The following is a 27993-nucleotide window of genomic DNA, read 5'->3' as shown; positions in this document are numbered from 1 at the left end:
AAAGGTAAGGTTTCCATGGCCACAAGTATATGTATATACGTGGCATAGCGGATAACCGGTGCATAAAGCAAAATAGACGGTAACTTTCATTCTAGTTGCTATGTACATAGTAGGGATGTTTCGAATGTCATATTTTTCACATTCGCGAATGCGAATACGAATACGAATACAATTACGAATACGAATGCGAATGCGAATGTTCGGAATAAAATAAAAGAAACTTTTTTTGTTGCAAATAGGCTAGCAAAGACTAGTTGCATAGTCCTGCGAAATCATAGAGTTTGAATATGTACCGTAACGAAGAAAAAGCAAAGTGTTGTGTGTGCACCTTGCTCTATTTTCAATTGCATCGCAAGCAACAAAAGGCATTTTTTTATGCTCTGGTATGGGAAAAACTTCGAATGACCAGCTGACACAGCTATATGGATTTAGCCTTCGAAATTATTTCACAATGTCGTTCGCTTTTAAAATTGCTTAAAAAATTTTGATTTTACAAATTTTCCTTATCATAATTTTTGCATGCCAGCCTTTTTTTATGAAATTGCAATGTTCGCTTTAAACCTCTAGATTAAAAGATTTCCTTTAGAAAATTTCTCCCATTTTTAGGTTTAAAACACATGATAAGTCGGAAAATATAATAATTGATTTCAAAACTGGGCAAAAATCTTCTTAATATCAGGATTTTTGAATAGAGCTTTTTCTGGTGAAAGATTTTTTCTCATTCCTTAAACAAAAAAAAACGACAAAAAATAACAAATAGCGGCGCCCAGTGTTGTTGTCTTTATTCCTGTTTGTTTGAGAATTGAATTGGCTTTAATGCTGCATTTATAAAAGCCACTTATAGACATTCTATTAGATGCACCAGCCAGTTGATGTTAAAAATCAAGTTGAGTTTATTCTGCAAAATATTCGTATCATTTGATGCGAATGCGAATGTGTAAAATTATGCGAATCATTAGCATAACGAATGCGAGTGCAAATATTCGCAACATCCCTAGTACATTCTACATTCCTCTAATTTTTCTTTGATTTTTTTTTCTTTGTGCGATGCGGATTAGTTCACATAGGAGTAGCGTCGTAAAGTAAGAATAAAAAATAAGTGGATAAATAAATATATTATGACATTTCAATAAACAAACAAAATCAAAATGGTAGCGCTTTGCATTCGAAGCAGGGGTCAGTTGAATGCGTTGAGTGATGCGAAACGAACTTCCGAGTGGTATAGAAATATTTAATGAGGAACTGAATTCAAATGCCTAGTCTGATCTTGAGTAACATGGAATAAGTTATGAGAACGGGATAATAATAATAATATATTATGTATAAATAGGCAAACATGTCTTCCTCACACCCTTTCTACAGCTAAACGTAAACTTCTGATAAAGATAGCCGTGTTGTAACATCGTTGTTATTCAACGCATTTCACCACAGCTTTCTTGAAATCACGTTAACTCGCCGCATCTCATCTCAACTAACCTCACATTATCTCCTCTCACTTAATTTCAACTCTTCTAACTCAAGGCATTTCGTCTTAACTCAACTCACCATAGAGGTGCGAAACTATCGATGGCACTATCGATGAATGGTAGCCACTATCGCGATACTATCAATAACAAAAAATGGTGAAGCCAAAAACTATCGATAAGATCGAATGGTCCAACCATCGACAGTTTAAAACAGCGGGCCCTTAGGGTCTCCAACAGAATCTGGAAGAATAATAGGCAAGAAATAATTAAGCGAGTTTCTTACGCGAACGATCTAGGCGGTTGAAAACTAATTCGCTAAGCACATCCCTTTTTCCCTATTGTTTTATGGGCAACTGTGCAATCCTTTCCTATCCAATCTAACCGAATCTAATCTAATCGAATTGAATCGAATCTAATGTAATTGAATCTAATTTAATCGAAACAAATTTAATCGAAACAAATTTAATCTAAATTCATCAAATCTCATCTAGTCAAATATCATCTAATCTAATCTGGTCTACTCTAGTCCAATCCAATCAAATTAGTCTAATTTAATCAGATCCAATTTACTCTAATTTAATCTAGTTAAATCTAGTCTAATCTAATTTAATCCAATCTAATCTAGTCTAATTGAATCTAATCTAATCCAAACCTTTCTTACTTTAGGTAAAAGTTTTAAGAATATGCGAGTATTTTCAGAAGTAGCTTTCAAGTGCCAGGTCACTATTTGGTTTGTTTTGAGAATAAATACACAGCGTACGAGATGTCATCTGTCTAGTATTTACTACGCCAGAGTTGGATAATTTAGGCTTGAGTTATCGGCTCTAAATTCACTTTAGGTTAATAGGGCCACTTGACTCATTTGCAAAAAAAAAAAAAACTTCAAAAAGCTCACTATTTTGCGCATTTTAGCAAACTTTTGCTACCCAGAATAAGATAAACTCTCCCTTGCCAAAGTTCCGCTTTGATTTCAAAAGGGGTCTAAACAATTATTTAAGAGAGAATCAATATGTAGTTGTATGAAGTCTCGCATAGCAAAAATGGTATTTTTAACAATATTATTTTTAGTAATATTTCAAAAGTAAACAAAAACTTATCTGTGTAAACAGAATCCTACATAAACCTTTTCTGGCTCAATGGCTAACTAAGATTTTAGAGGTCAATTTGTACAAAGTTAACAATTACAATTTCCGAAGCTTAAAAGTTGGCCAAAATCTTTAGAGTTTGCCGTAGGAAATAATCAAACTGCTGTGCTTCATACATACATACAAACATATGTATGCAGATGTGTGCATATACATAAATACTAGGAAGTTGAGGGAGAAATTCACTGTGGTGGGACGATGAAAATACTGCAGGCGACCAAAAAGGCTAAGGCATTTCCTAAAATTTCAAGTGTAAACAGCAAATAAAAGGATTTGTAATTGATGCCTTGAGCTATATAATGTTACTTTTAGACTTTAATTGTTAGTTGATATGTATGATAGCGCAACCAACAAAACACAAACATAGTAGAAATTAAATAGTGTTTTGATTGGGATTTGTGTGTTGTGATTTTGTGGATTATTTTTCAATGAATAGAAAAGGTTTCATTTACACATTTATTGAAATTCTTTGTCCAAAACATATGTATGTATGTACAAATGTGTGTGTATATAGATACATCAATAATTAATTGCTGGGTGTGAGAAGGTAGCCATGGCTATTAAAAGATATGTATTTAGTAAAAGGAATTGCTTACGGCTACATACGAACGGGTATGCCGAAAAGTGCCATATCCTTTCTATAAAGAAAAGCCATCCTATATCCAATTGCTAAATGAGCGAAAATTAAACGATATAGAAAGAAAAGACGGTAGTACACACGTCGCTTTAGGCGGAAGAAGAGAGAGGCAAAAATATGAAGAGATTGACTTGTTGGCCGGTCCGAGAGTTCCATCAGAAAAGTAAGTAGAAATTAAATAATTTCAAAGCTAATGCAGAAACGAAGAAATAAATTCGGTTGTAAACATCCAGAGTAAATTGGATTTATTTATGACGCCAACACACAAATTTAAAGGAACGAAGCTTACATAGCTCCTCTAGACTATGATGAGTTAAGGAGAGTAATAAGACGGCTTAAAAACACTAGAATCTCCGAAGCCAATGTACTACCGGGTGATCTGCTCAAACCCGGTAAACTCTCTTGCCTTGGTTCGCGGTCATAGCCACGCCGAAGAAAATGGTAGAGCGGATGAACTAGTCAAGCCCGCAGCTCATTTGGATGAAACTACAGCGCACAGTGGTTCAAAACTGGAATTTAATGATCATAAAGCACTTTGATTCATTTTTTTTATAAATGAAAGCTTATAAAATTATCAAGAGACCAGTTGAGCCCGCTTTTTGAATTTTTATATGTTTACCAAAATCAATTTTTTTCCTTGGAAGGTGCAAATGTGAAGTAGAAAATTTTCTAAGAACTAAAAGAAAAATTAGAATTTGGTAAAATTTTTTTTTATACATTTAAATCTTTTTTGAAGTTTTTTCGTTTTGGGGAAACACTACAATTGTTTTTAACCAGTTTTTATTAAATATGTAACATTTATTAATAACTGGAAAATGAGAATCGATTTTCTTCAAAATTGCTACTTTTCTGCAAATTTAAAACAAGAAAATTTCAAAAAAGGATTTCACTTGAGGCTCCACGCACGGGCTTTTGCAATTAAAGTAAACGATTAATATTTTACAGGCTTGTTGTTGACCTCATGATGCAATATATTTTCTCTTTTACCAAAGAATTTAAGAAATATTAAATTTTCGACCCGCCCTAGTATACATATATTAAAAAAAGAAAATAAAATATATAAATAAAAAAAATAAAAAAAATTTTAGCAATCGCTCCGACCGAGGATCGAACCTGGGTTCTGCTATCGCGAACGCCAAACACTTTAAGTTTTTTGCTTACTTGTACAATAGACACCAGCTGGTCGTTTGGGCAAGTTTTGTTATCGTACTCATTCCGTATCAAGAAAATAATTTTTTTATTTTCACTTTTATTTCAACATAGATTGATAGATAGAAAAATAATTTGTTGAAATTTTTAAATAGAAGAATGCAGAATTGTATCATTTTTTTGACTACAAAAAAAAATCACCCAATTTTTTAATTTTGTACCAATAGCCCAACATAAAAATGCACAAATCTGTACAAATGTAGCAATTGAGTGACACTGCCTTAAATAATTATGCAATAAAAAAAAAAACAAAAAATTAAAAATTTTCGTAAAGATTACGAGTTTTTAATTAGATACCGAGTATGCAGTTTTGTAGCTGATTGAATTCTAGTACAATAAAGTACAAGTTTCAAATGGCTAAAAATTACGGTTAATTTTTTAGAATTCTTAAAGAAGCTCGAAATGTGTACGAAAGTTTGTTGAATTTTTTTAAGTTGCAAACTTCGATTTCCACGGGTTTTGTTAAAGAATGAATAATATTTTTATTTTATGAAAAAAACACCTATAGGACACCTATAATCCAAACCAAGTCGGTATCCTTTCCAGTAATGTATTCTGCGTATTTCCCCCTTCCCAATTTTGTCTGTCACTGCCAATTAGTCCTCTGCAACACAATAAAATCCAACTTTCATAACTCCCCTATTATTCTATATTTCATTGTTAAATTCCATTTTATTGTAGCCCCTTGAAAACCATTTACAGCCATTTAAAGCTGGCATAAATTCTCTAGATTTCCACTAATCTGTCGACAAAGTTTGCTGTCCTCCCTCAAATTGCAACCTTTAATCTCATAAGCAAATTCATTTGTGCCATTTGAGTGGCAGAGGCTGTGGTTATAAATAAATATTTGTTGGTAATCAAATTCTGCTTGGTATTATTCCAATCATACAAATACGCACATTTTTTTTTTGCTCATTATTTTTTGTTTATTTTTTCACTTTAACACCTGCAAGCAACCTGACCGCACGAAATTCCTGTACACACACACACACGTGCAAATTGCATAGCAGCCACAAAATTCTTGTTCGCTTTCATTTAATTCATACTCACTCACCTCTTCGGGATTATTGCTGAACATCGTGGTTGATTCGACGCCCGCCCGACTTTTGCTATCCACGTTACTACTACTGAATTCGGTGTCCTCTACAGTGTTCACTGTATTAGTTGAGTTGCCCTCGACCAAGCCAAGTGTTGTTTGGCCCGCGGCGCCGGTATGAGGTGTTGCAAATTTACCAATACGTAACCTGAGACGTTTGCGTTTCTTCTGCGCTGACAAATCGGGCTGCAATGGGGATAAAAAACAAACACACACATATATATATACTCACAATAAGAGACACATAAATACATACAGCAAATAGAAAAAATAAATAAAACCGAGAAATCAGTTAAGTGGTTAACAGGAAACAGAAAAGTGAAATCAAAGTGCTTTAAAGCACACCGGTAGCAGTCAATAGTCATATATAGTACATATATTTTATTGTTTGTGTGTTTGTATATGTGTTTAAGTGGACGGGGATAGTTGATTTGAGTGTGTGCAAATATTCCCAAAAAGGATCGTAAAATTGTCAAAAATACGAGCCAATCTGGCAACAAATTGATAAGAAATTCTGTCAGTTTTATATACGGTGGACAAATGAAAATCAAGCAACAACCCATCAAACTAAAGTTGATGCTTCACTTTAATCCTGACCCCACTTAACTCTGCTTCCTCTTTGCACACTCTTATTTGACCACGCTACACTTCATTGCTTGTCCACTTGCTGCAGGTAAGTGTAAGCTGCAACCTTCTTTACTCATGCGATAAGCGAAGAGTTTCGAAGTGCTTCAGCATTGCTTGGATTGGTTGGGTAGCGAGGGCGCACAGTGGTGCAAAAGCGAAATTTACTATTCAAAAAGGACTATAGTGCAATTCTTGAAGTACATACTCAACCTTTTTTAAATTGAAAGATAATTAAATTTTAAGTGTCTTAAGTACTTATTTTTATAAATTTATTTTATTTTCATACATAGTTTTTTTTTTGTTTAACAGAGTTAAGAAACACATTCCGCAGCAGAATATTTTTTTTGTAAATACATACATATATATGTATATTCTCTATAAAATAAATCTAAAATTTTCCCTTTTTTGCAGAAAAATATTTTTTTTACATAAATATCTTTGTAAATATCTCGAAGCGTGTAGCTTAACGCAAAATGAATTAAAAACAAAACATAGCAAACTGAACTAGCTTTTTTTCGTACATCACTGGTTTTAATCGTTTAACGAAATCTCCAGACTTTAGAAACTTTTATGAAATACTTTTTTATTTAATCAAAAACCCTTAACTTTGATACAAAATAAGGTCGGCTAAAATCCTCGACTGAATCCACCGCGATGGTGGCGGCTAGAAATGGCTACTACAGAGTGAGCCTGTGCGATGTCAGGACGTTATCCATCTAAGATCAGGGGCCAGTGCTCTGTGCTTAGGCTCCTTAATAGCTTTGCTAGATGGAAACCATCCTTAACCATGGCTGTGAGGTTAATTTAAAGGAGCTGGATCAAGGTGTGACGCGCTGCCGTGCTGATGATCGGCGAGGCTGGGGCCACAAAATCGGTCAGTCGTTAGAGGAGCCTTTCCGACAACGGGTCGCCTGCTGAAGTAACGATAGCCTTACCTTTGGCAAGGGGCACTACTACGGCGGACAATGCATTTTAACACAATATATTTTAAAATCTGCGTCCGGCTCGTCGGGCAGGTGATCGTACGAATAAGATGAACAACAACAAAAATAAAGATAAAACAAAAAAAGAATAGGAGAAGAAGAAAGAAAGTCGAATCGCTCACAAGAGTCCCTAGGGGAAAAGCGATCAACAAATGAGATAGTGACGAGAGCAGCGTGTGCACCGTGAGGTGTGCCAGTGAGAGCGCGCAGAGATGTGAAGACGGCAGAAAGTAGGCACGTGCGAAATAAAGAGTGGGGACTGCAATACCAAGCGGCAGTGGTAATCCAGTTCCTGAGAGCCGCCTTTGACCCGAAACACCGTGGGAGCGAGCGGTTAGCTTGTGCCCGAGAGATTATAAGGTCAGGGCGTGCACAGTTTGATGACGAATGTTTTGATGAAAAATTTGAAGGTACCCTAACAGAATATAGTAGAAGCACGCCAGAGGCGAGTCTAAAAGGCAGCGCGTTCCTGGAAAACGAGAAGGCGGCTATCAAACGACAGAAAAACTCCGCATACAGCGATAAACCGCTACTCCCAGACAGGACAAAAGAGAACAACGACTGACCGTCGACTTCGAATACGGCAATGTTAAAGATCAGCGGTCCAGCTGAGAAAGCCGAGTGCAAAGATAGAGTCCCAGGTACCGTGATATTAAGCGAGGTAGCCAAGCAAGCCTGAGAGCAGTTCATAAATTCAAAAATGACTAACTCGAATTAATTCAGATAAATCTTTTAAGATAGAATTAGGACGTCCAGGCGACTGGAAAATTTAGAGGACCAGGAAATGGCCAACAACCACCCAATAATAACCCTTAAAAGGACCAAGGGTAAAAACCAGACCACTTTGGTGGAACCTCGAGTTGGGAACAATCAGAAGGCACGTCAGTGAACTATTTAGGTTAGAGAAGTAAACTACATAATGTTGGGATTGTACTTCATGGGATGGGACTTCAGAAGATCGATAGTATCTTTCAAAAAAATTACAGTAAGTGGATGCCAACATTTAATACCCACCGCAAGTACCTATTAAGATACCGCTACATGGTATCTTCGATAGAACGTTCAGTTAGACATAATGATATAAATTTATATAGTTACTAGCGTACCCGGCGAACTTCGTCTCGCCCAAAATACATTTTTTGTTGGAACTTTTTGGTACTAAACTTTCACCATTATTCACTTAATGACCTCCAGTGGTACATTTATCTGCTCTGATTATGGTTTTGTGGTCGTCAGAAAGTATATCTTCCATTGCCATTTTAAATAACCTAAACGAAGCGTTGTGTCCGTGATGAAGTACTTGCAATTTTCCAATGATTTGGCGTTTAATCGCACAGTAAATCGCACAACACTGATCGATTTCGATATCCGAGTTGTCAACGAAATAAATTTGTTTCAGTTGTTAAGGTGCTTGTTCGTCATGAGGTCGTCCTGCATAACTTGGGCGCGTTGCTGAGGTTTTTGATTTGCACTGTTAAACTCTAATCTTTGTAAATTGCGGTTGCATGAGGCAATGTTTCATAAATTAATCGGCGAATAGTTTACGAATACTGAAAGTACAATGTCGAAAAATTCAAATTATCTTCGAAGGAATCGAAGGATAGGAAGGCATAGGAAGGGAGGGATAGGAAGGCATTGAATGGGATTGGAAGTTACAGGAAGGAATACAAAGGCAGTGGAAGGGATAGAAAAGCATTGGAAAGAATGAGGAGGTATTGGAAGGAATAGGAACACATTGGAAAGGATAGAAAGGCATTGGAAGGGATAGGAAGGTATTAGAAGGGATAATAAGGCATTGGAAGGTGTAGAAAGGCATTGGAAGGGATAGGAAGGCATTGGAAGGGATAGGAAAGCTTTGGAAGTGATAGAATTGCATTCGAAGGGATACGAACGCATTGGAAGGGATAGGAACGCATTGAAAGGGATAGGAAGGTATTGGAACGGATGAGAAGGCATTCGAATACGACGGCATTGGAAGAAATGCTGTCTTTCTATGCATACTTACAGGACGTTAGAATAAGCGGTTCCAGAACGAAGCGATTTGAGAAGTTCAATTTTCAAGGGAGGTGCTTATGCCCCCTTTTCCAATACCTGCCACTTGTCGCCAAAAGTACGGTATTGGTAACATAAGCAGCTGTATAAAATTGCAGGACCTCAGCATAAGCGGTTCCAAAGATAAGCGATATGAGAAGCTCAATTTGTTCGTTTGGTAAGGCATAGCGGTCATGCGAAAGACATTTCAATTTTATGTGTACATATATTATATCCTTCTCTCAGTGTTAGGAATATCCCGACCCCAGCGCCACCTAGCGAGCAAATCGGTCCAGCCGTTTAGCAGTTTAGTGACATACAATATACAGAAAACTCTATGGAATTCTCTTCTTTTTTTGGCAACAACGATAAAAAGTTTTGATTTTTTTTTAATCGGAAAACCTTCCACACAGAAGGTCCAGAAAAGTACTTTTTACATAATTGAAATCGGTTCAACCGTTTGGTCAGGCATCGCCGTCATACGGAAAACATTTAATTTTTGTATATATTGAAGAAAAGAAAGAAGATGTAAACATTTGGCTATATCTATCGCGCTTCCTTTTGGCTGTTACAAACAACCGTTATGCGAATAAAGTTACATATAATACCCTTGTGCACCAGTGCGCTCGGGTATAAAAAATTGTATGTTTTTTTTTTTTAATCCCCTACTTGTTTAGCAATAATTATTTTTTTTTAGCCAAAAAATTTGTCAAATTTCCCATAGTGCACTTTGGGGCGGTCATAAACTGAAGTGGGTATCATTTGGCTTCGTGTTTGCTGCTGCTTAAAAATTTAAATTGGTTTCGAGTTGTCCTCTTTATGGCTAAATAATCCACAATTTGCTTGAAAATGAAATTTCACATTTTGGCATTTTCTTTATTTGCCGCACTTCTATACTTAGCTCTGCTTACCGTACTTACAACTACCTTTCTAAGTTTTTCGCCAATATACAATAAGCATATACTTATGTGCGTATGTGTTGGTGTCCTTGTAGCAGCAGCTTTTGTGATGCAGCTTATGCATCCGTTCAATGCTACCCATTTACAAAGGGAATGGAAGGTACTACAATTGTAGTGGGTGGTGGTCATTTGTAAATATTTATATTTTATACAAACAATGTGTTTGCTATGTGGTTCGATGTGAAATAATTGGCAAGTGGTCTTTACTGTGCTTACCTTTACCAAACTGGTTAGTAGTAACTAGTAGATCTTTTCTTTCTTTAGCACACACAGCAATTATTGTCAAAACACAACCTTCTGATTTCGTTGCCAAAAGGCAAGTTTCGAAGCTAATATCGGGTTCAAAATTAGTGTGTACAATATTATTCGGCTTTATGCCACTATTAAATACTTTTTTTTTGAAAAATTGGGAAAAGCAACAAAATCTTAGCGGCAGTAGTTTCTAGACTTCAGCAGGAATCGAACCCGCATCATCGACGTGCAACGCCAGCATGTTTACCACTGAGCTAATTTCTCTTTCCTTTCTAGAAATGTTGTCCTTTAACCTGCTACATATAATTTTCAGAAAGTAACTGCACCAAAGTCACGCGGTTCTCTTAAGCCAGTTCAAACTTTGAAGTAGTTGATAGTTTGGACTCCGATACAGGGCAATAATCCAAGTCTCAGTATTTAAGCAATATTAAAAAAAAAAAAAACAATCAACAAACTTTCATAAAAATTTCGAGCACAGTAGAAGAGTAAAATTGAATTTTTTCGTTCATTTATCGCGCTTGATATTATTAGTTTTGTTCAGAAAGCCACTTAATATACATAGATACTGAAATAACTATAAACATTTGTATATTTTCGCCAGTGCTCAGAAAATTATAAATCTTATTAAATTAACCGAGTAATTATTGTATATATATATATATATATCCATAGCGTTCTCGGAAACGGCTCTAACGCTTTCGATGAAATTTTGTACACAGATAATTTTTGGATTTTAAGGTTATCTGAACAGGCACCATCTACGAGAAGACTCGTATAAGGTTGCCACCTATTCGAAATTAGTTACAAATTAACTAAAACATCATAATATGGGTATCAATAGGAAGGTATTTTAAAGATCCCTAATTCAAATTTTTTTTTAATAGGGTTGCCACCTATTTCCAATTGCATATTTATTTAATTTTTTTTTAGAAAAAAAGGCAAAATAGTACTGTTCATGGGTACCAAGAAGATTTATCTAATACATCGCAATATGGATATCAAATGAAAGTTGTTGTTGAGCACTTTTGGCCAAAAAAATATTTTCCATCAGGGCTGCCACGCTTCTATGTAACAAAAATTTTTATTTTGTTAATTTCAATCAGCAATTTTTTTTAAGTATACATAGTACCTATAAGGTTAAGATATGTACCATACATTCCAGCGTATATCGGAATAGGGTTGCCACCTTAATTTTGGAGTAAGAGGTTTACTTAATAAATATCGAAATCCATTTTTTTTTATTTCCAAAATATTTTTTTTAAAGCTATCCAAATCTTGAAAACTTCAAAAAGTATATGCACTCCGGGCAAAGCTCGATACTGTATTTTTATATTCCAAACAAAATAAAATACTTACTTTGTTACCGCAACACAACCTTTCGCTCACAAGGCATTATTTTATTTGTGCTTTCGAAAATAAAAATCGAGTAGCGCATTGGAAATACATACATATGTAGAAAAGAAATAGAATAGAATAGAAAATTGGTTATCAGTGGGCGGTATGATTGGTTGATCCTTTTCGAGTAGTTGTGGCTGACCAAAATGCGGCACAGATGAGTGGCTGTGCTTACAGTAAGTTAGCTAGATTGCCTTCACCCGATGGATTGAATTTCACGCGTTTGGGATGGGCCTATATATGTATATATTTATATGTATGTGCAGCTGATAAGTAGAAAATTTGCAGGAATTTAACCCGCTAGTCTTTGGCTGCCAATATTTTGCTAATCTACTTGTAAATAGTGGAAAACGTACTTTATAATAGATTAAGTAAAATTCTAAAATGGAAAACTTTGCTGTTATTATTGCAAAAGCTCTAAGTGGATTTAAAATCATATGATCTTCTATTCCAAAAGCAACTAGGCTATATTTCAAGTTCTCGCGCCCATCTGTTTAGTTGCTATAGAATAGCAATGCCGTTTTGTTATTGGGAAACAATTGTTTAAAACCATAGCTTTTTTTGGAAGAAGGCGAAGAAATACTCACACACTTTCTGATGGTGGCCGAAAGTGGGAGCGCTATAACTGGTTACGGAACGAAGAATATCTCGTCCGAACCCGCTCAGGCCAAATGGTCAGATGCCTCATAACCAGGTATTCCCGATCGACATGCACACAAAGGCGAGACTACTTTCGAACTATTTAGAGCGCTAGCCAATCCTTGAGTGCAGTTTAGACCTATTTTCACTACATAGTAGACCCATGTTCCCCATGACAGAATTGAAGATTGTCCCCGTTACTCAGGATATAGATTCCGAAGGCTGGGTCTGCGTCAGTTTTGGAGCCATCATTAAAATTCTACAATATGTAAGTAGGAGCTAAGTGTTAGGGTTCGCAAACACTCAGCCTCACTGAACTCAAAATTGAAGTATTTCTTCAGTGAAAGCAGCGGCCTAAATTTATGCCTCCAGCGATTTCCGCTTCATACCAGCAACCATTTCTATTAAGCCTACAGGTGGCCTTCAGAGTCTTCCAGCGGATAAAAATATCAATAGACGGTGGGTTTAGCCATGCANTTGTAATTATTAACAAATATACATTTGTCCCAACTAGAAGTCTTAAGTAAATTGCAGACTTTCGTTAACTATATATTTATTTCGCCATATCCAACTATGCCACTTGATCACTATAACCAAATCTTGGTTATTATAACTAAACCTTTTTCTGGGTGCAGAGCAGTCCCTGGTGTGGCAGGGAAAGCTCCGTTCCGTAAAAAGTTCAATTTGTTCCAAACGATTTTGAATACTTACTTGGAGGATATTAGAGGCAAGTAAGTTTTTTTCGGCACCCTGTAAAAATGGCAAAGTCGGGTTTTTTATGTCCGATTTCTATAAATGAACAACGTTGAACAGGTGCTAAAAAAAGTCTACATATGTTAAGCTAAAAAGTTAAAAAGTTTTTTCCGAAAAAGGGCACCTTGTACGCAATATTATGTGTCAGTAAAATTGTCTAAATATCAAATTGTAATCTTTCTTGAAAAAAAAAAAAAAAAAAAAATGTTAACCTCTTTTTCACTAAACAGGTATTATCTCCAAGAATACTCGTACCACTCGTTGCCACCTATTCGAAATCAGTTACAAAAAAAAAACTAAAACATCATCATATGGGAATCAAATGGAAAAATATTTTAAAAATCAACAAATCATAAACATTTTCGAAAAGGGTTGCCACCTATTTTGAATCGCATCAATTTTTAATTTATTTAGAAAATAAAGATACAATACTACTACTTATGGATACTAAAAGAAGGCTCTTTAAAAATACTTTACCTGTATACTGTGTGTTATCATTTAGGATATTCTAAAGAATTTTACTCAAATAACGCAATATGAATACCAAATTGAAGATATTTTTGAGTACTTCAATCCAAAAATATTTTCGATGTGGGTTGCGACGTGTTTTTTTTATAAACATTTGGATATTAATTATTTCAATGAGCCTTTTAGTATGTGTATTTTTAATGCAGATATTTACTTAATTATAGGAATATAAAAAGGTATAATATGTTTTAAATTTATTTCCAAAATATTCTTTTCATAGAATTCTGAGGTTTTGAGTAGGCTAAATAAAATATTGACAGTACTTTTTGTTTATCAACATACATTTTTCAAAGTTTTTTATTTTCATTTTGTGTTACTACATACTGAGGGACTTATTAAGATCAAGTATTAACGCATTCATAATATTTTGTTATCGAAATAATTTGTATGGAAAGTGGTAGACCGGACGGGGCACAGTGGTACAGCCGCATACATTTTCTGGAAAAAAATCGGGTACAACCTCACTTTTCCGCAAGTGACATTTATGGATATAAATCAAGAAAAAAATGAAAAATTGGCGTGATCGATCTATTTCTAAAGCAAACTCCCATATGAACCTATACTCAAAAGCGCATTAAAAATGCCATAAAAAGTGCACCGATGAATATCTGAGTCCCATACAAACCTAACCTCAAAAATGCCCCAAAAAGCATACCAATGAATATATGACTCCGAAATTTTGTCAATATATATATTTTTAATAACGTTATGTGTGAACTCCAAAAAATTGGGCGTAATCAGTTTATTTCAAAGCATACCACCCATACAAACCTTACCTCAAAAACGTCGTAAAAAGGCCGTAGAAAGTGTACCGATGAACATATAATTACCTCAAATGCCAGTATTACTATATAAAGTTTACGTTAAAAGCCGCAAATATGCGACAAATTTTTTTTCTCTGAAATCGATAGAAAATGTTCTGGTCTTCTATTTTTTTTTTTTGTAAATAATAAGTTAAAGTTAGCATTTATAAAGTGTTATTTTTGTCTGCTTAATTTTTTTTTAAATATTTGATTTGATTTGTTAAAGTGAACAAAAATCTCAATCAGTTTTAGTTGAATAAAATTATTTTGACTTTTGTTGCTTTTATTTTGCATAAAACTACCAATTCCGTGCAAAGTTATAAAATTTTTCTTATTCGAATATCACTTTGTTAGGCGAAGCCATTCAAGTATAAAAATTGAATATTAAAAACAATTTTATTTTTTTCCGTCGAAATACCACTCTGCGAGGCCGTTGGAAAATGTTAATTTTGTATGTCTAACTGAAGAAATAGTTACTACCTGTTAACAATTATTTTCTAAACTTTCATTTCAATTCCTTAAGTTTTATTTCATTGCATGATTTAATTAAATTTGAGAGGATTTAACGTAAGTTAATTTAATTCAATTGCAAGTGCTGGTGAATATTTAAAATTAGCTAAATGCCGAATGGGTTGTAAATGCCGAAATGCCGTTACAAATGAATTTTTCAACACATCAACAATGTTGCAATGAATACTTTACACACTTGTTAAACTTAAGTGCTACAAAAGCACTAACATCCTGCATTTGAAAGCTAACAAGAATGATAATGGTGTATGTGTGTGTGGCGAACTTTGATTTCGTGTGCACTGTAGGCGCACAGGGCGTATGAGCAACCCAACCATTTCTCCAAGCCCAACAACCGCATTTTAATCCAGGAATTTAAGTAATTAGACTGTTGAAATGTTTACAATGACATTTTGACATTTGATAAGCACAAACACACTTATAGACACACACACACAAACAACTTTTTACTTTTAATGCCATTCAGAACTTGTTGTTAATTCTTTTTTTTTTTGCCTAATTACAAGCGCGCGCAACCAAGCGCTGACTCATTTATGTAGATACAATGCCTTCATTAGGTTGTTTTATCATTTACTAACTGTTTGTTGTTTACTAAACATTTCGACGATAGGCACTTTTGTGCGGCTTTTGTATGCCTACAAATCATTAGCGTGCTTTTGATGAAAGTGTGGTTTATTTTTTTTTTTGACGTCAGTAACGTTACTGTTGCGGATATTCTGAGCTGAATGAGTTGCCGGTCGGTCGGTCGGCATAGAATGGTATACCCGCAGATATAAACATAAATACATATCCACATATATTGTACGAGCACTATATAGATAAACGCATAAGATGAAAGCCGTTGGAAATGTGCCTGTCAGATACGCATATCGCTTTTACACGCACCCTCAGATATTCTGATATGACATACATACATATTTAGTATGCACATTTACTTTGGTTCGTGTGTGCAGAGACTTTAGCTTTCCGCTCTGCCAGATTTTCCGTACCAAACTCAATGAATGCATGTAAATTTATAGTGGCTTTATTAATATATGCAAGGAATGGGTTGAATAGCTTGTACGTACATACATACATACATACATACATATCTATGCATGCATATACATAAAAGTCTGAAGTTACGCGGCAATCATTCCACCACGCAGCCCATCATTGCTCGGTACGAATTCGCTCTTTTGACTGACTGAAAAGATTTGTTTGGCTGACAGCCTCAAAATGCTCGGTTGAATGGTTGAGTGGCTGCATCGCTGATGACAGAATATTTGAACGAACGAACGAACCGAACGAATGTATGTATGTATGCTACATAGTTTGAATTGATTGTTCTCAGTAGAAACTGTTCCATTTGTGCTTTTAGTTTTTGGTTATTGTTAGACTGTTGCAACAGTGAAAGGGAAGTATGTATTCAATGGGGCGGGCGTATATGACGAGTGTGATTTATACATATTTTAACCCAAGTGCCATGGATTAACTTATTTCTGCAGAAATGTATGCCAGTATTCGGCATTTATAAATTTGTTGTAAGTGAAAATTTTAAACAAATGAAAGGATTTGTGCATTGGTTTCTGAACTCGAGAGATTATTGTTCTTGCATATATTTATGTATGTATGTCTTACCAATGAAAACTGTATTGATAAAAAAATAATAAGTTCATTGTTATATTCAGAAAACTACCTTCAATGCAGTAGCAACGCCATACCAGGCCGGACCAATTTAGTGTTAGCCTACTAATATCAAATTATGAGTACCTGTTACTGTTGAAATTCGACTATTTTTCTAGTTTTTTAAGACCTTTGGAGAAGTTTTTTAACTTCCAAGGTACAAAATTACTTACCGGAAAATCTCTTGTCTTGGAGCTAAAATGTGACTACAATTTTTAATATTTTTTGCAGGTCTTTGGAGGACGAGGAATTGACCCGATACAATCCAGTTTGTCGATAAATTTAGATAATTTCATACATATCGATGATTCATTGAATTGAACATACACTAAAATCCGATAACTTAACAAAAGATAACTCGACTCATTTCGATAATTTTCCATAAATTTCGATAACTCAAAATTTTGAACACTCTAAATTATGTACGTCTCGATAACACGGCTAGTTTTGATAGCTCCATATTCTTCGAACGCTATCGAAAAATTTCTATAACTCGTTACACCCTGGTAACACGATCAAATTTGATAAGCAAGGATAACTCGATAAAGTGTTATAAGCTTGAAATTTCGAGAACTCGATATATTTTGAAAATACCAAAAACATTGATACGATAAATCGACAAATATTACAGTAAATACCAATAACTCGATAAGTTGTAAGAAATCGATGCATTGCGATAACTCGATAAATTTCGTTACTATCTAGATAAAGATGATTCAATAAATACCGATAACTTGATTAATTTCATTAGGTTGACAAATTTCGATAAACCCATAAGTTTTTATAGCTCAATAACTATCCGCAAACTTCGACAACTAAATTTCTGTGTCTATAAATTTCGGCAAACTCAATAAATTTGAAAAATTCGACGTTGCGATAACTCAATGAACATGGATAACTCAATACATTTCGATAACTATAAACTTCAGTGATTCGATAAATTTCAGTAACTTAATTACTTTTGTTATGTAAATTTTTTATGACTGAATTTATTTCGATTCCTATCAAAAATATTCTTATTCTTCAATTATCCTAATCCTTCACTTTTTGTTTGTTTTAATCGTTATCGTTTATTTCTCTATTGTCTTTATTATAAACTTTAATTTCAAATACGAAGTAAAACGAAATGCAAAAACAACTCAAATTGAACAGGTTACAACAATATGGCTAAATCGACTCCGCACGACAATCTGATCATTTTTGTATACTTTTTAATAGGTTTTCTTACTCTTTTTCTTGGGTAAATAAAAAAGCGAACATGAGTATTATGCTTAATTTTTTACGGTTCGGGCATAATTGCCCATATTCTGTGAAGTTGGATTTAATACTCAGTAAGCGTGTAATTAATTTATTTGTAATCTGAAACGTTTCAAGCAAGTCAACAACTTTCGCACTTCAAGGTTCTATTAACGGATACTTGAGTGCGTGTTTTTGTTGCACGTTATATGTATGTTACTTGCATATATGTACATACATACATACATACATTACATACGACTATATGTAAATACATATGTACGTAATTATGGATGCGTAACTCTTGAGTATTCAATTACGATGTAGTGCCTATCTTTTAATTCCCACCATCTGCTTGCTTCTGTCGAAACGCCTAAAACCATATGTACATATGTATGCATGTATGTATGTGTGTTTGCCACCCATAAAAGCACAACAAGAATTATATTTTCGTACGCTTGCCGGAATATGCCTATTGACGTGCCTGGGAAATGTGGAAGGACACTTAGCGGTGAAATAATATTCCAACATACATACATACATACATACATATGTAAATATGCAAGTAAGTGGTCAGCTGAAGAAAGCAGTGTCCTTAGAGGACGTCTGAAACAGACGCAAGAGGATGGAGGAAGGAAAATTGCTTTTTGGCACACTCAAGTTACATTAAACGATATTTGTTTTTTCTTCGCGATGATTGTTTTGCTATCGACCACAGAAAATTATGGTTAAATTAGTAGGAATACTTGTAGCTATGTAAGTGTTTATTTTCAAGCATATGTATGTATATGGATGGCCATTAGGATCGTTAAAAAAAAAAACACAGAAAAATCAGCTTTTTAGAAATTTCCTCACCTTCCGTTTGATACTAATATTGCGGTATTTAATAAGCTTATGTAAATTTTTTAATAATCGTCGTTGTATTTTTTTAGTAAGGTGGCAACCCCATTCCGAATATTTTTTAAACGCATCATAAAGTTATTTTTTGAAGATTTCTGCAGGAGATTATTCTTACTCAATCAGTTTTTTTTACGATTTTACAGAAATTCTGCGAAAGAAAATGTTTTCCCTTGAAAAATGCCTACATGGAAAATTTCAGAGCCCTGGGAGCACTGTTGATTATTAAAATAATTTACAATAAAAAACAAATAAAATGATAATTTATTATAGTAAATACTTTTACTACTCTGCAGAAGTTGTAATGAAGTCTGGACAAACAAGAAATAGTTTTCAATTCCGAGGGGTGGCCAGATGAAAAAAGTTTTGGACCAGTCTAATGTACAGCCCGCGACAAAAGATAGCACGTCAAAATTTATACCAGTTTTGCCTACTGTTTTCTGCTTTTTAAGGTTTACTAATTTTTTATTAAAGATCAGCTCCGTATCTTACAAAAACCATATTTCAAATATAAAAATAGTTCAAATTTTAAACTTTGTACAAAAACATTAGAATTTCTAAATAAATTTTTGGTATGCAGTGTAATAGCCTTTTAAAATCTAGTATACTAAAGTGTTATGCACTTTTTGCATATAAAAAATTACTTTGTATGGAAGAAAATGCGTGAAACCGCCAGCAAAAAAATTATCAAAAATCTACGTGGTTATTTACCAACTTCAAATTTGCACTTTATTGTATTAGAATTTAATAAGCTATAAATCTGCATACCAACATTTAATCTAGAAAATAAAATTAAAATGCTTGGAATTGCGCTGAAAAGTTTGGGGATTTTTTTTTTAATTTTCGTGCATAATCTGAAATTTGGATTTTGATTTTAATTGATCAATGTTTATTGCGTTACCGAAATTTATAGACACACAAACTTAGTTGTCGAAATTTTTGGATAGTTATCGAGCTACGAAAAATTTATGGCTTTATCGACATTAGTCAACTCAATGAAATTTATTAAGCTATCGTTATTTACCGAATTATTTATTGAATTGTCATTCTTTATAGTGCTAACGAAATTTACCGAGATTTCGTAATGCATCGAGTTCTTCCAACTTATCGAGTTATCGATATTTATTGACTTACTGAAAATTTTCGAATGAAGCTTTTGGAATTTTGAAAATATATATCGAGTTATCGAAATTTCCAGGTTATATAAGTTTATCAAAATATAACTGCTTATCGAATTTTATCGTGTTACCAGTGTGTAACGAGTTATTGAAATTTGTCGATAGCTTCCGAAAAATATGAAGCTATATAATTTTACCGAGTCATCGATATTTATAGAGGTATCAACAGTTTATTGAGTTATCGGCTTATATCGAGATATCGAAATTTTTGAGTTATCGAGCGCTCGAAATGCACGGTTATCGAAATTTATCGAAATTAATCGAGTTATCGGATTTTAATGTTTTTCGAATTCATCGAATTATCGATATGTATCAAATTATCGAAATTTTTTAACGACAAACTGGAATGTATCGGGTTAATTCCATCCTCTGCCAAAGACATTCAAAGATCCGTAAATAAACTGTAGTCCCAGTTTAGTTCCAAAACAGGAGTAAGTAATTCTGTACCTTATAAGTTGAACGAGCTGTTAAGTTAGAAAATCTCTCCAAGGATCTTTACGCTCAATTTTCTGTTTACGCTCTTGCTGCTGGTACTGACGAAGAATTCCACACCCCTCACCTGCTCCACATACATACACATATTGCGGTCATTAATTATGAGCTATTGCTAAGAGGATTTTCAATTTAAATTCAGTCAATTAACTGCACTGCTCGACCGTAAAATTAAGCAGCTGTTGCGCGTTTCTCACATTTTTTGTTGACTGTCTTGTATATGCTTCAAGCCAATTGCCAACAATTGTATATATACATAACTACATACATATGTATATAAAATATAACATACATATTGGCGCTTAATCCATTTTGTTTTTAATTAATAGTCAGTGAAATTGGCCACCTGTTTTTGTCTGCCACTTAATGAGATTCCTTGACTTTTAATTTGGTTTGGATGCTAAATGGAATTAACCAGAAATCTATTGTTTTAAAAAACGGAAAACGCGGCAAAGTTCTTATGGAAAATAATTTTGTTTTAAGTGAAGAAGAAATTATGATTCGGTGGAAATGTGGAAAGTGGAATTCAAGCACAGCAACTGAGAATTGTATTTATTGAAGTTGTGGCATTATGGCGAAAAAAGGCAAATGTGCGCAAGGTTTCTTTCTTTATTCGAATGAATATTGCAGCATCGTTGGAATACCTTTTTCTCTTTTGTGAAAATCAAACACAATGAAATATGGGCGAAAAAAAAATAAAAAGGCAAACATTGAACTTCCATATTAAGCACCTAAATATGAAGAGGTAAGAATAAACACATAAAATCGGTTTATACATAAAATTGAGTAAAAAATTAGCTCAGTTACAAGCATACAATCTGAGATAGAGTCGCTGCATGAAATTTCAAAGGGCCTACGGTTTTACACCAACTCCGAACGGCGATTGTATTTTTTATGAGAAGCTGTTTTTCATGGCAGTAATACCCCCGGAGGTTTGCCATTGCCTGCCAAGGGCGACCGCTTTTAGAAAAAAAAAAATTTCGTTTTTTATTTTTTGATGATCACGTATGATATTTAGTCTCGCCCGGAAGAATATCATTCGGACAGTGTCCTGGCAATACACACCCCGAACTCAGAGTTGCGACTTTGTGAGCCTAAGGAAACCCTCGAACGCTTCGGTCAGAAAGACATAGCTCGCGTGAGCTGACAATAGACCCTCTGTCCCAGAGTGATCCTCTAGCGTCTGGTACCCACAAGCATACATAAGTTGGACTAGAAAATCAGACACAATCGAAAGAAAGATCAGGCAGGCATTATCTGACTTTGAGCGTACCGTGTGGCAGCTTGAGTCATTAATGGATGCTTGGCAATCAGAGCAGCTATTTACTTTTCTTATCGACTTGGTTCGTTGCGAACTCAAGTTGTTCTAAGCGGCTGAGGATTGCCTCAGCAGGACGTTTTTAATAAATGAATTCATGTCACGTTGCATGTGGGCTAGTAAAAGGGGCTTATGCTATACACTATAACGGAACCAGGGAATAACGCCGGTTAGAGTGATGTGCCGCTTCAAATATTTACGCCTTTGGGTGGGCGTATGAAGTTTTCATATACATCTTATCTGACCTAACGAGGCCTACTCCGTTTCTGTCTGTCGTTGGCTATTTTAAGCAGGTATATTTTTAAGCCAGATGCATTGAGATCAGCTAAATTATCTGCGTTAAATTAGATTTAAGTGCTTGCCTGCATTCAGTAGAGTAAAGTATTAATGGCAGTGTTTTTTTTCTATTTCGAAATCGTTGGGTGCCATATTGAAACAACAAGCGCAATGAAAATGCAAATGAATAAAGTAATAGTCACAGAAAAAATTTCGTATTTATTACTACTGCAGCAGAGTCATGAAAAAATTGTCGTAGTTACAGTGCGAAGTTTTGCTACGTCTACTGAATAAAAGCAATCAGAAATGTAGTATCCTGTCTTCAGTGTTGAAATACTAACAGCCAGTCAGTTGGTCATTTCTCTGAGTAGACTAATAGAGGGTAAAGAAGTTCACCATTGGAATGTGGTAAGGGCGAATTTTTTATTTTAAATTCCTAGATTTCATCGTTTTAGCTTTTTATTTGCATAAACTTTACATTTGCTATGTGGCACTTTTTTCGCTTTTCCATCTTTTATTTCATAATTTTTTTTTAAATCTGTTTGTATTTACAATCCGGCCACTTGTGCACGCTAAGTACAATTGATGGTCAAAAGTTTTTAGACGAGAAAGTATTGCATAACCTAAAAAGCAGGAATGATTATAAGAAGCAGAAATCTAAAAAAAAAAAACAAGCAAAAAAGAAATAAATGTGTCCAACTGATGCTTATGAAGGTATTTTTTTTATTTAGCATTTATTTTATCTTGTCCATTCCCTAATGGCGCCAACTTTACCACAAACAAGCGATGCTTATGTCCAATACTATTTTATTGGACCACTGAGCTTAGTTGTCCGTCAAAACACAGCTGCATTTCATCAATTCATAGCGCCAGTTCCTAAGCTAGCTAGCTAGCGAATCTCTCTTGGATGTCCATCCATCTTTTCTGCTTGTGGCAATCACTTGCATACACACACACACACACACGTATGTATACAGGTATGTATGTGTGTACGTACCATCATAAAAACACCTATCTGTCCATCACATTCGTTTAGTATTAGCCGGACAGTTGCAGGCCACTGGGCTGCCAGGCACTTTGCCTAGCTTAAAGTCCATAGATGCTTGTATACTTACATACATATGCTCCACCGTCCCGCCTGCCATTTTAACTGAACTTAACTTAAGTGCACGTGCACAAACATACGTCTTACGATGCTGCTTCTTAAATGGCAGCTCAAAACACTTGTGGCTGTTTAAGTTGATCATTTGTTGATGAATTGTGTTTTGCTTACTTAGGTGTTTCTTGTGGTAAGACGGTAAGCTTTATCAAAACACATGTGGTCTTGGTATTTTAAGTGTATCGTAGTTTTTCTAGAGTTTGTAAAATATTCAGTTATATGAAAATTGTTAAATGTTTTTTTACTATTGACGGAATAGTGCACTTACATAGGTCGGCTAAGATGTCGAGAATAAGAGGGCAGCAAAAAAATAAATTCTAGTTGCTCGGTAAATTTTATACAGGTATTTGAAGACAAGAGTAATGGTGGAGTACAGAAAACCAAACATGTTGGGGAAGTTTGTAATCGATAATCAATAGAGCGTGGCCAAAAACCGTTTTTTTGCATCCGATTCAAGCAGCTTACGACTTCCGGTGTATACACCAATTATACGCCGGGTAGAAACCGAAGCGAGTAAATTGTGGGAAGGCAAACCCCCAGCAATGGGCTTTGCGCTGGGCTTGGAGCTACACAAATAAAATCGAATTCCTATGAAAAGTAAAACTGAACCTTGGAGTAGACCTCCATCTGTGATGATGAAATGTGAAAATCTGGAATGCACTTGGAATGTATGCATTCTTAACAACGAAGGTGCCTCTACTCGGCTGGTTGATGTCCTCGGTAAGAAAAAGAAACGCGCTGAACTGGACCAGATAGGAAAGTGCAGGATATTGCGACGTTTACGACAGCTGACCTCTAGAGGAGCGTAATTTGGTGTCAACTTTGCGGTGTGAGAGAGACTCCATTACCGAGTACTCTGAATGAGTTTCGAAATGGAAAAGAAGGGCGAGGCGGCTAAAGACCTGTTTTGTGAGCGCTGCTCCCGTCACGATAAAAAAAATCGTGGGATACAGCAAATACGGCGACTTAGTAACCGACGTTCTGAGCGTCTTTTAATTATGGGGGTACAAAGAACTTTCCGGGTATCCTTGGTGATTTAATTTTTGTGATTTTCGGGATATTCTTTGCCATCGTCCTAGATTTTTCAGTATTTTTCGGGAACTTTAAGATCAAAAGGTATGATTTACGACTTTCCATCACCCTTTGTCAATTTAAATTTGGAGACGAGCCGGCGTCGACGTTGTGCCACCTTGAGTCTCGTTTAATGTGAGAGCGTAATGACCGGGTAGGCGTATTATGTATTTTTGAATGATTTTCCGTCATCTGTTGTCAAATTTGGTTTGAAGACCAACCGGTTCCGGCGTTCTCAGACGAGAAATGACACTGCAGATGACACAATGCGAAACCGGTTTGTGTGCAGGTCAAATTTAAAAAACCGCAAAAAAAACACAAAAAGTCACAACATTCGGTTGACCTCTGGTCAGAAAATATCAGGCAACTATTGCTTTATTCTTTTGTTGTAAATAAAAGAAAAAAATGCGGTATTCACTAAAATTAACTAACTGCTTTTTAGTGCAAAATGCTTCCGGGTACAGCCTCTGCATCAAAGCATTGTAACTAACTAAACAAAACTAAAGGCATTATATCCTGCCCTGACATTTAAAAGGAATTCAAGTTTTGTATTTATGTAAAAAAAATTTTTTTTTTTTATTTGTCATCATTCTTTACTGTGCTTACAAGTTTTTCCAATCAAAGAAATTTATCTGGCTCAAAAAAAGTTTATTTCACTTTTTCAACTTTTTGCGTGCAAGTTCGCGCTCTTCACTAATTTTATTAGTTCTATCTTTAATTTCCTCGTAGTTTTACTATTTGCTCTTTAACCTCGCATTTTTTGTGTTTTTCTCTGCTTTTTGCAGTAATTGTTTTGCTGCTAAGTAATTTTTTCCGTTTCCACATTGTTTTCTTTACTAACTTTTTCTTAAATTTTTTTCTTTATTTTTCTGTTAAACTTTTTTTCGTTTATTCTGCTTTTGATTGTATTCTGCTCATTGCCGCTTGTTTTTGGGTTTTTAATTTATTGCACAATTCCCTCTTAGTTAGTAACCCTTCTGGCTACCGTTCTTTGTCATTCTATAAACATTTCTCTTCTGTACCTAACCGCGTTGCTGAGCAGCTCTGATACATACATACATACGTATTTATGTAGAGGAGCGAGGGTAATAATAGGACTACGAAGAAAATGGCATACCAGCAATTGTGGTTGAACAATCGGACTTCATTACGCTTGACATTAAATTTTGTGGTTGACCATTTATAGTTATCTACTGACCAACCGCCACACAGACTAGGCGCACTCGCTTTACTACTCCCTTCACTGCTGGCCGGTCAGAGCTAGCGCACGAATGATGAAGAAATGCACTGTACGAGTAACTGTAAAAACAGTTAGTGCAATTAGTTATTGTGCTGCGTCAGCAATGTTTGCGTTTGAAGTTCAAAATGTGTTGGGAAAACCTGGTACGCTTCACTGGAGGCGCACGCTGATTGTTGCGAAGCAATTAAGCTAATGAAACCGTTAATGTTGTGGCAAATATTAAACATACAACAGAGGAGAAAAGTGCGCTAGTTGTTCTTTCGCTTTCGCTTTTCTTTTCTATGGCTTCCTGTACCTTTCTAAAATAATATGCATACAAATAATCATACATATAGTACTATACTAGGATTTATTTGATCCATTTATGTATGTATGTACATTAGACAGCATCACCAAAAAAAGTTGCGGTTTTTCTGCCGGGATTACAAAATGTATTAATTTTAAAACGTCCACCAAAATATTTCGGAAAAATATTAAGATTTAAGCGAGCAGGACCGATTTTAAAATACCTACAAAAATGGAGTTTTTTTATGAATAAAAATAGTTTCTTAAAGAACTTTTTGCAAAAAGTCCCCTCAGGTGACAAAATAGATTAGGCTTAAAAATTCTGCATTTACAAATATTTAAAAATCTTTTCAACGGAATCGTAAGAATGAGATTTTTGATGCTGTTTTTTACTTTTTTCAAAGATTGTTTTTTTTTTTTCAAATACCAACACATCTTAATTCAACTTTGAATGATGTTCGTTCATCCTACCTTCCTCCTTCATCCGTTGAATGAGCTTATTAGCAATGAAATAAAAAGAGTGAGAAAATACCTTTCCACTGATACCTCACAAGTCTAAATCGGAAGAGTTTAGGTGCAGTTTTTTAAGTTTCTCTTAGACCAATCTTTGAAAAAATTTTAAAAACAGCATCAAAAATCTCATTATTACGATTCTGTTAAGTTTTTTTTATTTATTTATTTTTAATGTTTTTATGTAAATTTTTTAAACTTAAACCGTTTTGTCATTTGAAGGGATTTTTTCAAGCAACATCTTCAAGAATCTATTTATATTAATTTTTGGAGGTACTTTCAAATCGGTCCAGCTCGCTGAAGTCTTAATATTTTTCCGAAACATTTTGGTGGACGTCTTAAAATATAATAGATTTTATAATTCCAATAGAAAAACAGTACCGATTTTTTTTTTGTATGGGGAGTGATGTAGTCTAATGTATATGCATACCAGTGAACTGCAATTATTCGTATTTTTACAAGATTTTTCAAGTCATTGGTGGACTCACACTGGAAGGGTAAGTAATCCTTTAGCATTTTCTTGTTTTGGTGGGAATTATTCAAAGTAATTTTTATAATTGGTATGAGTAATCATTTGCAACAATTTGACTATTTTATGACTATGTAACGATTAAGTACACCAATTTTATTAGTACTCAGTGCATATCTCTATTTTTATTTTTTTAAATTTTATCAGTTATCTTATGAAAGTAAATTTTTTACAAGGTAATTATAAGGTATTTAAAGCTATGGCAACTAGTTAGGCCTTAAGCTTCTTAGTCTACATATCGAGCCCTAACCGCCAAAATAACGTAAGGGACATTTTTTTCAAAATTTTCTTTTTGATGCAGAAATGCATCTAGATGCTCTAGGAATATTGTACAATGTTTTAGAGAAAAAATGGAATTTTAAAATGTAAGACAAGGGATACTTATGTGAACACAATTATTTGGACTATATTTGGTGGTATAAATTGGTGCATTTTACGAATTTGGTTATAAGGTGAATCGAAATTTCGACGGGAAGTGATAAACAGGACGTGGGGTTTAGGTTACCAAAGATTTGGTTTCCAGGGGAAGAGTATTTTGTGTGATTGTTTTGTTTGGCATGCAAGGGCAAGGTGTCCATGCGTCTCTTTTGAATGCCCTATCCGGAGTCGTTCAAATTTCATGACGTCTAGTCTGGTTATTTTGTTGTTGTTTTCCGTTAGGGAGTCTTTTTCTTGTATTATTTTGTGATTAATTTGTTTGTACCATTCACTGGCTTGGTTTAATTTTGTTTGCTGTTTTCCGTTGAAGTGTTTGTTAATATGTATACATATTTTTTATGTCGGACCAGTTATAGTTTTCTGTTGTTATTAATGGGGATTGGTGTGCTTGCATGATCTGCAAATTCATTTCAATCTACGAGTATATTAACGTAGCCAGGTACCCAGAGTAAGATTATTTACCCCCAATAAAAATATGCATAAAATGAAACGAAGCGCAGAAAGGCGTTTAAACCTAGTCGACGGCGAAGAAAGGCTCGTAAACCTATTTCACGGCGAAGAAAGACGCGTTAACTTATTTTCGCGGTCAACTATGTTTGCGGATGTACGTACATTCCCCAAAGGGTTTTGAGCAATAATGCTGAAGTG

General features: G+C 34.7%; 1 protein-coding gene across 1 annotated transcript in view; it reads right to left on the bottom strand.

Moving 5' to 3' along the window:
- 5-HT1A (5-hydroxytryptamine (serotonin) receptor 1A) overlaps nucleotides 1–27993 on the bottom strand; it is a 175190-nt gene that overhangs the window by 22502 nt on the left and 124695 nt on the right. The window contains exon 6 of the mRNA XM_017615498.1: nucleotides 5512–5739. Coding sequence (XP_017470987.1) covers nucleotides 5512–5739 — 228 coding nt within the window. The remainder of the gene's footprint in view (nucleotides 1–5511; nucleotides 5740–27993) is intronic.

The sequence above is a fragment of the Rhagoletis zephyria genome, unplaced genomic scaffold (assembly GCF_001687245.7).
Source record: "Rhagoletis zephyria isolate East Lansing unplaced genomic scaffold, Rhagoletis_zephyria_1.1 Rzeph_scaffold_00022, whole genome shotgun sequence".
Classification (NCBI taxonomy): domain Eukaryota; kingdom Metazoa; phylum Arthropoda; class Insecta; order Diptera; family Tephritidae; genus Rhagoletis; species Rhagoletis zephyria.
Note: the sequence above shows the minus strand (reverse complement) of the source record. Positions and strands in the feature narration are given on the sequence as shown.